Source organism: Montipora foliosa, chromosome 11, assembly GCF_036669935.1.
Source record: "Montipora foliosa isolate CH-2021 chromosome 11, ASM3666993v2, whole genome shotgun sequence".
NCBI classification, from domain to species: domain Eukaryota; kingdom Metazoa; phylum Cnidaria; class Anthozoa; order Scleractinia; family Acroporidae; genus Montipora; species Montipora foliosa.
In genome coordinates, this window is record NC_090879.1 from 35,082,679 (window position 1) to 35,100,178 (window position 17,500).

Genomic DNA, 17,500 nt, shown 5'->3' on the forward strand with positions numbered 1-17,500 from the left:
CCCCAATTTTTTTTAAATTTCTGACATCGCTAACTCATCATCTTTCAATGGTTAAATTTGGAGAAAAAAATTAAATTTTAGAAAATGTTCACGCGAACGTCCTTAAATAATCCGCGAGACCAAGCAGAGGGGTTACTGGTCTGTGAACAACATGAAATTCCAAGTTGCGCTTCGTACACTTCAAATGGCAGTCGAAATTTGTAGTACCGAATGTGGATAACGTATCACCACCATAAGCAACTAATTTCACCGCTTTTGACTGATTTATTTCCATGGCTGAGCTTTGTAAATAAATCCAATGTAACGACATTGCATTTAGCACCAGTGTCAATTCTCAGCTCCACTCGTTTGCCATTAATTTCCATCGCGCAGAAAATTTCACGCTTACGTCTCGACCCGATAACAGCATCAATAACATACAAATCATCTTCGCCTTAATTAATCAATAGGAAGCTCGGGGAAGATTTCGTTGACTACGTCAAATTACTGCGATTTGACCGTAGTCCACGAGGGCCTCGACGGGTACTTGCTTTCTTAGACGACATGCAAACTTTTTCGAAATGGGTTGGTTTTCCGCAATGAAGAAATTTTCTACCGAACGCTGGGCTGGATTTCAGCTTTGCTCGATGATCTCCGCAACAATTCTTGAATTTACGGACGTCAGGCTTCGATGCTTCTTTCGATGAGAAAACCTTTTCTCCTCTGCCAACGCTGTGGACTTCATCTTTGTAAACGCTCGAGCTAGAGCTTGGTGTTGTCCATCGGGAGAAATGGTGCGACATTTACGCATATCAATGAGCCATTGCAGCGGACTATTCAAGCGTGAATGCGCGATAAAAGCGTCAAAATAGTAAAGAAAATGGATGTTTAGGGGGCGATAGACTGTCTAAAATCGTCTTTTCTGGACGTAAAAATGCAATTTCTTTAACATGATAGAGCGGATTCTTATACTTAAAGGGTTAATATATCATGGTGGCCTATTTTTAAGTGAAATAAACGAGATTAAGTTGTAGATTTTTTACTTTGAAAATCGGGCTTTTTGCGGTATCGGCAGTATGGAGAAAGACCCTTATTAGAGTTACACATCGATTTTCTGCCAAACTAAGGACAATTGTTCAGATGATAGAGCAGATTAGTTAATACGCATGTATTACCTACACGTTAATAGCTTTTTCTCGAAATTTGGAGCAGAATAAGTTGTAGACTTTTGCGTTTAAAAATATACGGTTTAAACTTGGCGCGTTTTCGGAGTCAAGCCATTGTCTTTGCGAAAACAATGGTTGCCATGAAGAAAGAATACGCAGTAATACGTTATTGATGAAAACCAGTCATCTGTAGCAGCCTAATCGACAAATTTCTAACAAGGCAGAAAAACCAGTCGCGCGCGAAATTTAAAGAGAGAAATGGAAAGCGGAGGAATAAGAAGAAAGCCGAAACTTGGACAAAACTGACCATCTATCCCGCCGAAATTTTCGCATTCGCCTTACGACATAGTAAATGAGCTGAGTCAAAAAGAAGATATTTTTTCCTAAAGACCAAGCGCAGTCGTTCGACTGGACGGGATACTTTTTTGCCATCTTGATAAAACGACGGGGACTTCGACAGCAACAGGCGTAGGGTTAACTGCACTATTCGGCATCGGTTCCCATTCGCGTTGATTGCTGGTTCTAGGTAAGGCGCGAGGCCGGCGTCTTCGAGATCTTGGTCGCAGATGTCGGTGATTGTGAAGAAGAGCTCCCCAAAAGTCCTGTCGGCCGACTGTCGGTCAACTGTCGGCCGACAGCTTACCGACAGTCTACCGACAGCTAACCAACAGGTTACCGATCGGTTAAGAAAAAAGAAAAATTGTGGTAAAAACGAGCAGTTAACGTGACATTCCGTAATGGTAATGTATGACTCGACAGACTTCACCTACTTACCGATCAACTGTTATCGGTTGTTATCAGATGCGTATAGGATATATCACTTGCGTAATTTACAACACACCAGACAATCTAAGAATCGCATTTGAAGATAATTTAATCGAAAACTCTGCTAAAAACTCTGAAAACCATAAGCTACGTATCAATATCTAGTTAGTAGAGTAGACAAACACTTTCCTTCAAATCGCCCTACAATGCAACGCGGCCTCTTATGGTATGTCATGTATGTATGAATGATGTTTACAATGTGGGCAAGTATCGCTAGCCAACGCTAAAACAGTGGACAAAAGCCATATTAGTAGTATAAGTGCTGCTCAAGGTATCGTTATGAACTGCCTTTAGCTCTTTTCGCGTAGTTTAGAAGCAATAGACAAGTAAATGCTTACGATCATTTTAGTTTGTCCCGCCGACAGGTTACCGACACGTTACCGACAGGTTGGGCAACAGTCGGCCGACTGTCGGCCGACAGTTGACCGACAGTCGGCCGACAGGATTTTTGGGGAGCTCTTCTTCACAATTACCCAGATGTCGGTTGGTGTTCGCTGGATCTCTGCTGGCAGGTTTGGAAACAAGAACCGGATCACGTATTGGCGAATTTCTATTGAAGAGGGATTTTCATTCCCCTTTCAAAGACGAGACCGATTCTTTCTCAGGCTTCCTCTATGCTTATTTTTAAGCTCTGAAAAAGTACCCGCTGCTAAGATTCGCATGAAAGCAAACTGAAAAGTCCGAAGTGCCCCAAAGCGTAATGAAAATGAGAAAATAGTTGCCATTCTTTTTCACTTGTCGATCGCTTCCTCTGTCGGAGAATTAGTTAACGGCACTGATTTCATTGGCGCGTTCGAGTGTGAGGTCTCTCTTTTTTCAAAAGCTGCTTCCTGACGAACGAAGAAGCAACGCGGAACTATTTTGTTACGGATAAGCTCGTCCTTTAGAGTGCCGTACTGGTTGCTAAAATACGCCATTTTACAGTCGTTTGCTCAGTGACCTAGCCTATGAATGGCCGCGAAGCTGCCGGTGACGTTGTATTGATACAGACCTCACTTCTTTTATCATGTAAATGGTGTTATTGTGATTGTAATTAGTCTGGATTAACATTAGAAAAGAACAAATCAAAAATTTGTATCAAAGCAGGGTCACTGGCAGCCTCGCTTCCATTCTTAGGCCAGGTAACTTAGCTGCAAGTGTCAAATGATCCATTCTCAGATCAGCTACAAAGGACTGAAACTGCTCGCCTTGTATCTGCGTTCTTGTGTTAAATTTATGCCTTTCCATAACAACATTCCCACAAGGGGCGCAAATTTCACGAGATTCAGTCGGTACACGAATAGAGTCATCCAAATTAAGAACGGCGGGCGCGTAGACAAATCATTTCTCTTTCTCGATAGCTTCTCTTCCCGCTAAATTTAAGAAGATGTACACTTTTGTCTTTTCATTCTTGTCTCTGTGTGTGGCAGCGATAAATATTATCCTTTAATTCTTGCACAAAAATTTTCCAATTCAGCGTGACGTTGCCTTCGAAGCTAAGCGGATCGGGTTTGCGAAGTCCGTCTGCCATGTTGAAGACCAGGAAAACACAGCTAATGTATCAGGGAAACCGGGAAATGTAGTACTTTTCTTCCGACACCGTGTCGATTCAGAGGAAGAGAAAACACTTGAGAGAACACACTAGTTTATTGGATCCAAGGGGGAAGAGGGACTAGTGACCACGAATGGCTACCTAATTTTTACGAATAGAGAACAATACATGATACATGACAAGTGGCTTGAGGTTTGAGTGTGGCTTGAGGCTTGAGTGAAGCTCCAGCACTTGGTTAAGTAGCCTGACTTCTGGCTGTTATACACAATTGTGGTCTCATTCACACAGAAGCCCTTCAAGCTAATCCTGCCAAGCCGACCACATGCTGGAAAGGTCAGACCACAACACCGGGAACACTGTCCCCTACTCTTTTCGAATTGTTTGTGGGATCTTTAACGTCCCACAGAGTTAATGAACAAGGGTTGTGAGACGGGAACTCCGGCTTATCGTCCTTATCCGAGAAGAATAGAGAGTCTAACCATTTGCAGATGTAATTACAAAGGCAGCACTTTCTCGTTAGTTATTTAAAGACCCTGAGTGTTGGTCCGGCCGGAGTTGTCAAGACCTCTCGCGTGACAGCCCGGTGCTCAACCAACTGAGCCACCGGTGCTATATAAGGTGTTCACATATTCTACAGTAAGAGCGCAACTCAAGAGCCCACGTTTATCAGCCACAAGATCAAACAACATCTGAAACCGTCTGAAGTCAAGCCGTCTATTGTCAACCAACAATCCCTTGTTTATCAATTTAAATGTAACCTGTGTGATGCAGGTTATGTTGGTTACACACGGCGGCATTTGCATCAACGCGTAGACGAGCACAAGAATGCGTCTTCCTCTATTGGAAAACATTTCCGTGTGAAACCTTCTTAGTGCCCAATGACCTTACCAAGAGTTTTACCATCTTAAAAGCGTGCAAGAACAAGTTTGACTGCCTCCTTTATTTTATTTTTATTTTTTTAATGAACTGAGTCAGACTCAATTTGTGCGAAAGTTTTTTACATTTTGAATTATGTTATTCTTGCATGTTTTTTAACACCCCTTTTTTACATTCTCAAACTTAACATACTTTCACTTCTTTGTTTTATATTTATACTTATGCAAAAATTCTTATCTTCACTTTTGGCTTGATAATGACCGAAGTTCGGTCGAAACGTCGCGCGCTTTTACCTTTGGTTTTTACTTCAAATAATAGGTGGCTCTTTGAAGATTTGGCCAAGTAGGTGTTGACATTTTCTGAGTAAAACTTGTTTCAGGTTTGACACTGATGTCTGGTATTATGTTGCAAAAAGCTTTTGTTTTTGTTTTGGTATTTCCTTTAAGCACGGAGTCCCTCTTTGTCAATTTGACCTCTGATAATAGTTTTTTTTAAATGTATTTTAAATTTTCAAATGTTTTCCTTGAAAGTGTGTTTTGAGGATTCATAGAGCTTCACCTTTTATTGCTTGGTGGGCGACAAGAGGTGAAATCCGTATATTGGAAGGTCTCCGTTGGTTTAACATGTGTTTTTTGATCCTTGCATCTCGTTCCTTTGTATACTATTGTGTCTAGAAACACAGTTTCAGTGGCAGATATTTCTGCCGTGAATTTAATCGTAGGGTGATGTAAATTTGCTTGTTCGATGGAAGTCGCTATGTCCGGTTTACTCATGTCCCACAGGGAAAAGACATGGTCAATGTAACGTTTCGAAACTATAGGTTTTGAGACGGCTTTGCTTAATTTAAAATTTCTGTTTCAATTTTAGCCATTCATGAATAATTAGCAAAAAAAAAAAACAACACTGTCTTGGTTCTCATGGTTTGCCTTGTAGGCGGGAGCTTCTTCTTGAATTGCGAGTGGCTCTAAATCTTCGTCATGGGGTACAAAACTGGCCTCACTTTCCTCGAAAATCTTATTACTCATGTCTGAACTCAACTCCGAACAACCATGGGGAAAGACTTCGCCGGATGATGAGATGAAGTCAAGGAGGGAACGCCGCTTGACAAAATTGTGGCCTCAAGTACTTGTCGTTCGAGTAATGGCGGACAAAATTTGTACACTTTCGGGTAGCCTTTACAGATGTAAATAATCGTCAGGTTAGCTGTGGACACCTGTTTTTGTCAACTTTAAGGTCTAGTCTTTAACTAAGGGTGAAAAAATCGAGTAAAAAAACCCATTGATTTTCGTCGCAGTAGCACTTTAATTAAATCGTAATGGATGAAGAAAATTTATCTTTGATTAAAGGCTTTGTAAAAGTGATACAAACTTTTCCTGACGAAGAATGTTTCTTTTAATGGCCTCTACCACAGTGTACATCGCTCATATACGGCTGCATATCATTTGCATAAATTTTGCATATTGGAAATAGAGAGTTTATATGGGAATGGCACCTTATTAAAAATGACGGATTTAACGATGAAATGATGTATGAAATGGATCATATATAAACTGCGGATATGAAATCAAGTGAAGTGAGGACCTCAACTGGAATGAATCAATGACGAAATGATCTTCGCAGTTATGAACGCAATTTTTGCAATTGCGTAGAGAAGCTCAGTTGGTTTGACCGTCGCACCGGTATCGCGAGGTCACGGGCTCAAACCCCGTTGAAGTCCTGAATTTTTCAGGCTTCTTTACGCAATTGCATAAATTGCGTTCATAACTGCGAAGATCAAAGCTTCATTTAATGACGGATTTGATGCAAATGGGGCGGGAACCTCATTAACGTCCGCCATTTTGTTTTGGCGGGAAGCGGTCCACAAAAATTTTTTGTCACCCCGCCACTTTTAAGACGGAGCTTAGTAACCGTCTGCTTTTGTCACGGACGTAACCTGGGCCCTAGTGATATCAGTAACTGAACAAAATGGCGGCGGAGCGCTCTTTGTGCATTCTTCTGGGGAAAGAGTATCTTTCTGCTGATTTGGATCCGCATTATCCTGGAGAATTGTGCTTTAAAGTGTGAAACCTGGCATAAAGCAAGTGTTTCAAGTGCTACAAACGTAAAGAATGTGGCGACGGGAAAGTGATCTCAAAAATATGTTCACAACTCAACAGGAGATCATTTTGGGACCACTTTGAAGGTGAGGAATTAATTTTTCTAATCAGTAATATGGAAAGAGACTAACGTTAATGTTGTAAATTTGAACGTTTTCTTATGAGCAAAGTGTTAAATTTTCTAATTAAAGCAAGCTGTTGGCCCTCTTTAGTTAGACTACGTACAAATCTCCTTTGAAAGGTTCAGCTTCTAATTTCTCCCAACAGTATCATGGATTGATTAAACGTACATTGCTGCGTTATGAGAATAAATAAAATCATTAACTATGAAGAAATCTTTTGATAGCTTTCTTTCTTAGCTTAATTGCAAGTCAAGGATAATGTTTACTTCTTATTTTACTACTTTCTATTTTAGTTATTGTTATCCCAATATTTGGAGCTTTAATGTGAAGAGACTTATTGATCTCTGATACAAAAATTAATTTCCCACCTTTTATTCATCAATACAAACTAAGTAAATTATTGTACAATGTAACTGAAAATGCTTTAATAATAAATTATTAACTCTAGAATGCTTTGCATGAATTCTTTGTATGACCAACATTGTTATTAGTATTATAAAAATGTCTATATTTGTTTAACATTTCCTTTCCTTGTACAAACCATTGATAATTACGTAGTTCACTTCCTCTCTAGATTATGTAGCTTTTGCTAATTGTGGGATAGTGTACTTTTCTTTATTTATATTGATGGAGCTAGTTAATAAATAAAACTGATATTTTCTCTGTTTTCTGACAAGAAGTTTGGCAAATCAATCATTATTACATAGTATTTACCATAAACAAGAATTATTAAATTTTAATGTTTTGTTTCAAGGTCTGGAATTCTTGTTAGGGTTTTTTCCGTGCATGATTTATTTGCTTCTTTTAATAAAATGCCTATAAAGCGAAGTTTGCTTTAATTTGCTCTGTTCTAGGATAAAAAATGGTGTTTTTACAAGCACTCAAAGTTGCACATTTTTGTTCTTTTAAATTTAAAGTAAGAAGTATTACTTTTTAACGCATTGACTACGAGGTGTGGGACTTAACATATTTTACTCTCAGACTGTCTAACACCAGACGATCTTACTTGTCAATGGGGGCGGTTCAGGTGACAGTGGGTTCAGATTAAATTAAATTTGTTATTGTCATTTATATTCCAGGCCTTCTGATATTACGCGATGGTGCGATTTCGCACAATCGACCTCAAATCGCATCAGATCGCACAATTCACGAAAAATCGCATAATTCGCAAAAGGACGCACAAAATTCATAAAATGAAACATAAATCAACCTTTGTCACCTTCGATTTCGTAAACATTCGATTTTTCATGTCGGGACCTGGTACGAGTCTCCTTCTATTGGTGCAACACAAACACGCCCTTGTATACACACCACTGAAATGACACAGTTGCCTTCTCTGAGAGAAGAGATTTGTGAAAAATAAGCGAAGTTGTAAATTTTTCGGCAAAATGTACATGTAGTTTCTTTCGTTGAAAACTGATAAAAACTTACTCATGGATAAGTTTGTTGTGAAAACGCTCGCTTTTTCTTCGACGAAGAAGGAAGTTCCCACCTTCCGCCCAATCTGACAGCTCACGATCGAGCAAGAAAGTGCCTCACAGCCTGGTACGCTCCACGTGGACGATGGACTGATGTTTTTCTCGTCGTGCAATATTAGGGCCTTTTATACGAGAGAAAATAAGCCGCGGCTTACTCTGGCCATGGTGTACAAAATACGCAACAGGAACTATTTATACGAATATATATTCCCAGGTCAATATAAGCCGTGCTTGAAAAAGACGTGAACGTAGATTTTGTACCATTTATGCGGCGTGAACATTTGAGTCTTCTGTAAGCCGCGGCCAGAGAAAGCCGTGGCTTATTTTCTCTCGTATAAATGGGGGTATAGCCCTATTGTGATTGACCATCTTCGGAAGTTCGTGGTTGACAAGCACCTTGATCATTCATTTGGCATGTTAGCGCTGTGTCCTTTCAACTTTTAACGTGGTGCACCGGTAGTGCAGAAGACCTCATTTTTTTAAATTTATCCCAACTAATGTCGATTGAGATACATAATTACTGTTCCTTTGTGTTCAAAATGTCTTTAGGGCAGCAAATAAGTGTTTTTCTTAACCTGAAACCTTATAAAACAAGCTTAAAATTGCTGAGAAAAAAATCGCATAATTTACATTATTTATCGCACAATTGGCCTTTCTAATCGCACAATCTGCCCTGAAAAAATCGCACAATTTGCATTTTTTAATCGCACCCTATCAGAAGGCCTGATATTCCTAATGTTCATACTTATTAGAATTAATTTGGGGCACCTGTAGACTCGATTAGTTTACCAAGTATTTAGTGGTCCCAAACTCTACACACACAACAATAGTACCTCAAGTATATTTGTTCTTTCTTCTCTCTAAAACGTTTTCCCCTTTTATAGTTTCATAGAAATTGTATTGATTCTTTTCTATTCTTTATATCCACGATTTTATTGTAACACTACGGTATAAATTATCCTAACTTTTACATTGTGTGTACATGATTTATTCTGTGTGAGTTAAAATTAATAGAAATTGACTTGACTTGACTTGACTTGACTTTCTAAAAATACAAGTATGTAAATCCAAGGGACTGTGTCAACTTTTATTAAATAACAAAAGCTTCTAGCATTATTTTGTGTGCAGAGGATTCCTTCACTCACTGTTTGCACCCAAAGCTACATTACAATCTTTTGTTACATGATATTTTGGCCGCACACTTCAGATATTTCCATTTTTCCTGGAAAGTTTGCCCAACTTCCAGCACTCATTAAAGCTGTACATAATAAAAATTTTTATCCTAGACAACTCAAACTTTAGTATTCCGAATTTAAATCATTTAACTTTCAAAAAGTGCAGAAACAACTTTCGCCTCACAGGCATTTTAAATTTAACCTATTTAACTATTGTTTCTATTATGTTTAAAAAATACAATGTGCATGTGTTTTTCGATAATATTAGTTTACTAACGAGTATGTCTAGCATTTGGAAGACTTAACTTTACATTTTGGGCCAGATTATGCAGGCACTTTGTATTATTCTCTAATGTCCACCACTCTTGGTTTCAAAGATGGCTGTTTGTACTGATGATGATTTTATCTTTGACTTGTGTCTTGATATTGAAGTTGGTTGTACATGTACTTTAATTTTGGCCCTGCTGTTCAGTAGAAAGGGCAGTGTAAGCCTATTGCGATCTTTTCCAAAGTTCACAAAAGCTGTTGCAAGGGCTGCCACTGATGCTTGTCATCTTGATTTTAAATGATGTTCCTGTAAATTTCCAAATATTTCATATAGCATGCCTAAAAATTTTTATCAGTTGTTCTAAGCTTCAGTTCGATGTCATCGCTTACTTCTCAGTGAAGTCTTATTCATAATTATGTTCTCTAATTCAAACTCATCATCAATCTTGGAGTCCTTTTCAGGCGAATGGATGCTACATTGTGCCTCGTCTGGTGTTTCACAAAGAGATTTGACATTTATAGGGGCACACTGGTCACCACTGGCCTTTTCCATTTTAGCAGGAAGCTTTTAACAGAGATGAACAAATTGTTATAATTGAAGTTCTTTGTGATTTCCAATGGCAAGTTTGCAAGGCTGAATCTTTCTTCTGGTCTCTGAGGAATAAAGTTGATACCGGCAATACCATTATTTTATTTGGTGCCACTGCAGCTTGATTAGCACAGGGATTGCCATTGCTTCCCATAGGGCAGCTACATATTCTACTTAGAACTGCAATCTACCTCATAGCTTCCTTGTAGTGGTCTTCTCTTCATACAGGGATCAACTTGGTGAAGCTCTACATTTCCTCGACTTGACAACGAGGATTTGGATGATAGAGACATTAAAAGTGAAGTGGAGAATTTACAACAGTCAGAAGTAGTTTGTTTGATAATGTGAAGCTGGACTGTAGAAGCTGTTGCACCAAAACACTAGGGAGCCAGATAAAGATTTTCCAAATGCAAGGGCAAGCAATTTTCTTTGAAAATACATTTGAAGGTCTTCTGTGATAAACTTGAAGAGTTCAATGAAATTGTAGGCCCACATTCGTTGTAAAACCACACTCTTAAATATGTTGATCATGGATTCAGTGTAATTGTCAGAGTTATTTCCTCTGGTGATTAGATTTTTGCATGTCCCATTAAGTGTTGATGATCATCTCTATTTATGTTGTTGCTGGAGTTATATAGCCAACGCCAGACAGCTTGCAGGAAGTGGAAAGTACAGAGCAGTATTATTACTTCTTTCCAGGTGTCTAAAAGAGCTCCCCTTTGTCCAGAGTCATCATCAGTCATAAAAATATCTGGACCTGTTTTTGGTCCTCTGCCACCAAAGGCATGTGGAGATAACATATTTTGTACTTTTTCAAGGTATTGCCTTATGGCATGCTGTGATTGCCCAGATGAAATCCACACACCTACATTTGTAGTGGCACTGAACTTGGTCTGTTGAGAGAATTTTTATTAACACATTGACTCCTGGGGTTTCCCCATTAACGAGCAAAATCGTCTGGGGTTTAAGACGGAATAAAATACTCCGGTGTTAAGCAGAATAAAATACTAAGTTTGGGTGGTTTAGGCCAGTGTAGGCGTCAAAGGGTTAATGGGACATTTTTTCAGTGAGTGATTAACCCATTGACTCCTGCGGTTTCCCCATTGACGAGTAATTTTAGGGGTGAGATAGAGTAAAATACTAAGTCTGACCGGCTTAGGCCAGTGTACATGTAGGCGTCAAAGGATTAATTTGGACTAAGTGCTATTCTGCTGGCTTTTCCCTCTTATATTCAACATTATATTACAACAACAGAGCAAGTTGTTCAGGCACAGTGTTCATTGGATGAGCCTGCCTTTGTAACTGTTTTTGTCTTGTACATTTTTTAGCAGCCTTTTTTTGGTCAGCTTTTTTCGTTTGCACTGGCATAATTATATACCATCTTGTAAATGAAACCCTCTTTCCAGTTCTTGGGCGATCACCACTTTCCATGATGTATTTTATGTTAGATGATGTACATGTAGCAAGTTTGGACATCCAGTTGTCTACATTATCCTTACAAGTCATGTCACATTCTTGATACAGAACTGCACTCTTAAGGTACATGTACCTTCCAATACTGAAAGATCTTCAAATTCAATTCATTTACATTCATATTCTGTTGGCAAGATGATAGCAGCCTTTCTAGGTAGATCTCTAGTGTTGGATTTTTTTCTTTTGAGTGGCACAGTGCAAGAGTAACAATGATCTTCATTTATGCGAGTCCACTGGGAGTTAGAAAGAGTTGATGGATTTTTCTTTTCACCTAGTAATATTTCCCTTATTACTGGTAACACTGTGCACTGGTGTAGAATTTCAACTTGCATTGAAAGCTTGAGTGTCTGAAGAGGTATTGTTTGGAGCTTTTCCTGACACAGAAGTTGTGTTGTCAATAGTTAAGCTATGATTGTCTATGAAGATTTTAGTTTCAGGTTTCCCTGCCCCATTAGTTGTGTAATGCCTTGTCAATCTTGGTTGTCCAGCATAGTTTTCCTTGAAGCTTTATCTGAAAGAATTTTTGGGTTGTAAGTTGTAGCTTGGTTTGGGTTGTCAGGGGGCTAGGGTTATAAAATCAGTTGTTTCTTGGTTGTCCATAATGTCCAACAGCGTTTCATTTGAAGCATTTTCTGACCCACTTCCTGTCTTGCAAGTTGAAGTGTGCTTGTCCAACAGGATAATGTTTGGGTCTTTGCCTGACACAGTTGTTGCGTAGTCCGTTGAAGCATCCTCCTCAGTGAGGAAAAAGACAAAAGGAGGATCTGCTCACAGGGTGCTTGATTGTCTAACAAGTTTCCATTTAGGGCTTTCCCAAAACCAATTGTTTTTGTGGCAGTGGCAGCTTTGTTTGATGTTTATTTGCCAGAGCACTGGTGTTTCCTCTTTGTTGCAGGTTTTTCATTTGGCTTTGTACTTAATTGCAGGAGTGAAAGGGTTACAGTGCGACGCGCCTTACCGTGGCCACCTAACGAAGTTTTTTACAAATTATCCGCCAATCAGGGTGTGCGAATTTGATTGACAGTCATGCCTCCTTGCAAAGTTTGCACGGTCGTAAGTTTAACACCGTTGTATGGGTTGTTGAGTTGACGGATTTACACCTAGTTGTCAAATGCGAAAGTTTGTTGGGTGGCCACGGTAAGGCGCATTGCACTGTAAAGGTATTTTATTTTTATGCTTTTCAGAATATTTCACATGTATGGAGACAATGAATTCCATACAATGTTGAGTATGAGAAAGTAACGAAAAGTAACCATTTGATCTTCAATTCTTGAGTAAAATCAAGTGGCAATCCTAGGGCAATGTGCTCTGCCTACGTGGCTGCAAACACCCCACATTCGTCACTGTTGAGCTGCTGTGCAATGTCAGATGAAGGAATTACAAAATACTTCCCGTTCTTCAAGGTCCAAGTATTGATCCCATTGATGGAGGCACAACATGTTAGGAAGTTGTTGACTCTAGAAAATGCCATTTTTGCACCAGCACCATCATACAGAGAATCCAGATAGACTGAAAAGTTCTCTTCCAGGTTCACAACAACTAGGCACCAGTGCCTGCCATAGTTGAATGGTGCAAGAATGACCTCTGAATGTTGAATATTTGGATAGAGTTGATGAAACTTCTACTTCAGATATTTTTCTACGGAGGGTGTGGCCATTCTTAAACATGTCTGAGTTGAGAGTACGTACTTTGTTACCGGCTGCAGTGGCCTTCTCCACATTGATAAGAAGGATGTTAGACAGCCAGATACCTTCCTCTTCTTGCCTGGGCAAAAGTCTATAATGGTCGCCACCTTCCCAGTCACATGTTCTGGAGTGTTGTGGGATGGTATGTTCCATGGTTTTAATCAGTTTGGCTTGCTCTTTCTCTGATTCACATATTAGTGTACACTGAAGACCTGGGTAATCTTTTGCTGTTCCTTTTTTTTTTTTTGTGCAATTTTATTCACAGGATGAACACTTACAGTGTAGGTACACTACTTGGAGTACTAAAATTACACTACTTATACTTATACTTGTCTAGATCTATTTATACCTGCACAAGTCACAATACATAAGAGCAAAATACAAAACATAACAATATGCTCCTAATAACACTGTACTATCACTAACAATATTGCTTATTTACATTACATTTTTAACGGGCAAGAAGTGATTTCGAAAAACATTTGACTATAAAAAATTGCGATAAAACATTTCTTAAAATCATTTTAAGATTAAAAAATTGCTAAAAGATTTGCTAAAAAGCGACGACGTTTCGACGTTAGCTAAACGTCATTATCAAAATATTTGAGTGAGTTTAGGTGTATAAATACTAAAAAAAAACAATAGCTGATTAAAAGCCGTAACATGAGTAAATAATAAAAATTAAAGAAAATATTAAACAAAAAGTTTCGGACGTATGGAGTCCGTCTGGGTATTTAAATTAGGCTTTAGATTCTTGATGAAGAGCATTTCAAATACTAGACTAGTACTTACAATTACAATCTTGCTAAATGGCTTGAACAAAAGCTGAAGCCGCTTTCTCTAAATGATTATACAATCACTGATGCCTTTGCCTTCGCTGATGAGATCCGTACCCACACTATGAGTGAAACTGACATATTGGTCTCTTACGACGTAACAGCTCTTTTTACAAATGTATCTTTGGATGAGATCATCAAAATCTTGGTCAATAAAGCCTTTACTGATGATTGGTTCAACAAAACCTATGGCCTTAATCTGCAACAGGATCAGCTTGCTAGACTACTAGAAATTGCCACAACCAATCAGCTTTTCCAGTTTAATGGTCAACTTTACCAACAGACAAATGGTGTGGCTATGGGCTCGCCCCTTGGTCCTCTAATGGCCAATGTCTTCATGTGTCATCTTGAAGAAAAGCTTACACGCGATGGCTTGATGCCCCAATTGTACAAGAGGTACGTCGATGATACCCTGGCTAGAATGCCTAGTGCTGTTGCTGCTGCTGAGTTTCTTAGTACCCTGAATGGCCTACACCCCAGTCTAACATTTACGATGGAGCTTCCTGTGGATAACAAGATCCCTTTTATCGGCATTGAAATCGTCAAGAACGGAACTAAACTTGAAACTCAAGTTTACAGAAAACCAACAAACACTGGATTGCTCCTACACTTCCAAAGTCACACGGATAAACGCTATAAAGACAATTTATTAAAAACAATGATACATCGTGCCCATGCCTTGTCGTCTACAACAGAGGCTTTCAATGCAGAATGTGCCAAGTTGCGCTCTATATTTAGTCGCCTTGACTATCCAATAAGTCTTATTGATTCTGCCATTAACAATTTTCTTTTTCGGAATGCTTCAGTGAACACAGCAGAAAGTAACAATGACGATAGTAGAATAGTAAGAATTAGTCTTCCATTTAAAGATCAAGTGGCTGCTAATGCGGTTCGTAAGCAGTTACGCGATCTTAGCCATAAGATTGGCCCTACTTTGCAGCCAGTTTTCGTGAGTAAGAAATTGGGGCAAGATCTCAAAGCCAAAGAAACGAAGCCGTCAATTGTGAATAAGCAGTGTGTTGTTTATCATTTTTCATGTGATCTGTGCGACGCAGATTATGTCGGGTACACAGCCCGACACCTTCATCAACGCATTCCTGAGCACAAGAATTCGGCAATCGGTAGACATTTTTTAGAAGCTCACGGTAACAACAACCTTTTGAAAGAAGACCAATTCACAGTTTTAAGAAAGTGCCAGAGCAAATTTGACTGTCTAGTATTTGAAATGCTCTTCATCAAGAATCTAAAGCCTAATTTAAATACCCAGACGGACTCCATACGTGCGAAACTTTTTGTTTAATATTTTCTTTAATTTTTATTATTTACTCATGTTACAGCTTTTAATCAGCTATTGTTTTTTAGTGTTTATAGACCTAAACTCACTCAAATATTTTGACTTGATAATGACGTTTAGCTAACGTCGAAACTTCGTCGCTTTTTAGCAAATCTTTTAGCAATTTTTTAATCTTAAAATGATTTTAAGAAATGTTTTATCGCAATTTTTTATAGTCAAATATTTTTAACGGGCAAGCTGAAATTAACTAAATTGAAAGTTCACCCATTTTTCCCGCAAATATTCCATCTTTTTAGCGATATGTCTCCATCTTTTGCTGTTCTACACAGGTCTGGATTTCTGTATATCACACCATGGCTCCTTCATTGGGGGCGCTTCCATGTTGGACTTGGATTGTTTCGTGGCTTTGTAATCTCACAGGCTGCTGCTCAGTGTCACTCTGTATTGAGAAAGAACTTATTCCTTTTCAAGAGACTTCCACCATCGGGTCATCAGAAAAATCTCTTTCATACACTGTAGAACACCAGGTACGCTTTTTCATTGATAGCTTCAATTGTGCTACACCTTTTGATGTGAGTATCATCAAAGTAGCAAGACCAATTTCTCTTCATGTAACACACCAGAGAAAAGCCAGAGAAAAGCTTGTTGCCAGTGTGCACCACCACAGCAACAAGCTTGTAGGACACTCGTGAGATTTCAGTTGACTGGCACTTGTCAGGGGTTTGTATCTCACAGAGCTGCAACATGTCATATTTCACCATGTTCTGGTCCGGACCTTCTTACCATTGGAAACGAATCGCATTTATTGTACAATGGTTATTTTCCACTGAATTTATCAATTATTTAGTTTAATCTGTAAGCCAAAGTCTTTTTGTTCTTTAAATTACTCATTCAGCACCTGTCATAAACAATTTAGATTGCATTTACAAGACTAGTACATGTTGTCTTTCCCTGCCTTGCATTGTGAGTATGTAATGTGTTAGTCAGTTAGCACTGCAGTCATCAAGTCCCCAGTACTGATGCTGATCATGTATGCTGTTTTTCTTGTAGGTCATCACACAGAACATACCTTTACAATGAAGAGGAAGAAGGGTTTCCATTGTAGAGAATGCAACTCACGTTGTTGCATGTCAAGCATAGTTCAAGTTTCACTTCTCAGATTGAACAAAAACATTTTTAGAAATGACTGATCACTATGCTGGGGTATGAAACCACTGATTTTGTATTCACTGGTTTTGTAACCCAGCTCATGGCAAAATTCTTCAAAAAAACTCAGCAGCATACTGCTGCTTTCCTTTCTGAAAATCTGAGTTGATGCTTGGAAGCATGCAGATAAGTTAGTTGGGATGAACTATTACCCAGGAGCAGTCTTGTAGGCACGGATTTGGTACTGCACACTATGCAGGGCTTTCCTGTGGAACATTATTTATTTTTGTAAGGTACTTATCAGGCAATATAATTTGCCTTGTCATAATTTTGTCATTTGATTGGTTGTTGGAAGCATTTTTGACAATAAAAAAGGCCACCAAAAATTAAGTATTAAGTATTAAGTATGTCTAAATGCTCCGAAAAAGACAGGTAAAACATGTCCACCAAAGTATGCATTAATTGCAAAGTTTACTAACTGAAGTTGGCTTTTATTGGTAAGGGGGCTGGTCGCACAGAGGTGGTTTTTGTTTTTTGCAAAGAACACTTGTATTCTTGGACAATCAACTTGCACTTGTTCTTGGACAATCAACAAATTGTTGTGAACCCAAACCTACATGTATGCATTCAGTAATTTTAAGTCATGGATATCCATTATTATAATACATGTAGATACTTCTTTTGCACATATACATGGAAGGTTAGCTAAGTCAATCTTTATTTATTTATTTATTTATTTATTTCCACATTCGTCATGTAAACTGTATATAATGATAAAGAGATGACATAATAGAGCGTTTTCACAAGGCGTCACAGCAGCCATGTAAAGAAATGACAGCCATGCTAGTGTACCAAGCTAATTCTCTGGGAATTGAACTCTGTTTTCATTCAAATACCTTCTTTTGTTTCAGTAATCCAATATGGCTGCTGGTCACGTGAGCGAAAACGCTCTTTATAAAATT

The 17,500-nt window shown here is 38.7% G+C and overlaps 2 protein-coding genes and 1 long non-coding RNA gene across 3 annotated transcripts in view; 2 read left to right on the forward strand and 1 right to left on the reverse strand.

Annotated features, from left to right (window-relative positions):
- The window catches only part of LOC137974729 (uncharacterized), a 203,157-nt gene that overhangs the window by 91,887 nt on the left and 93,770 nt on the right, over positions 1–17,500 (reverse strand). The gene's annotated exons all lie outside the window — the stretch shown is intronic.
- Positions 6,346–16,928, forward strand: LOC137974730 (uncharacterized). The gene is made up of 3 exons (XR_011117499.1): positions 6,346–6,559; positions 15,722–15,919; positions 16,443–16,928. It is a non-coding gene; the product is annotated as an uncharacterized lncRNA (long non-coding RNA).
- LOC137975396 (uncharacterized) lies at positions 13,529–15,410 on the forward strand. The gene is made up of 2 exons (XM_068822502.1): positions 13,529–13,543; positions 14,043–15,410. Exons 1-2 carry the CDS (start codon positions 13,529–13,531, stop codon positions 15,396–15,398), a joined length of 1,371 nt encoding a protein of 456 aa, XP_068678603.1. The 3' UTR covers positions 15,399–15,410.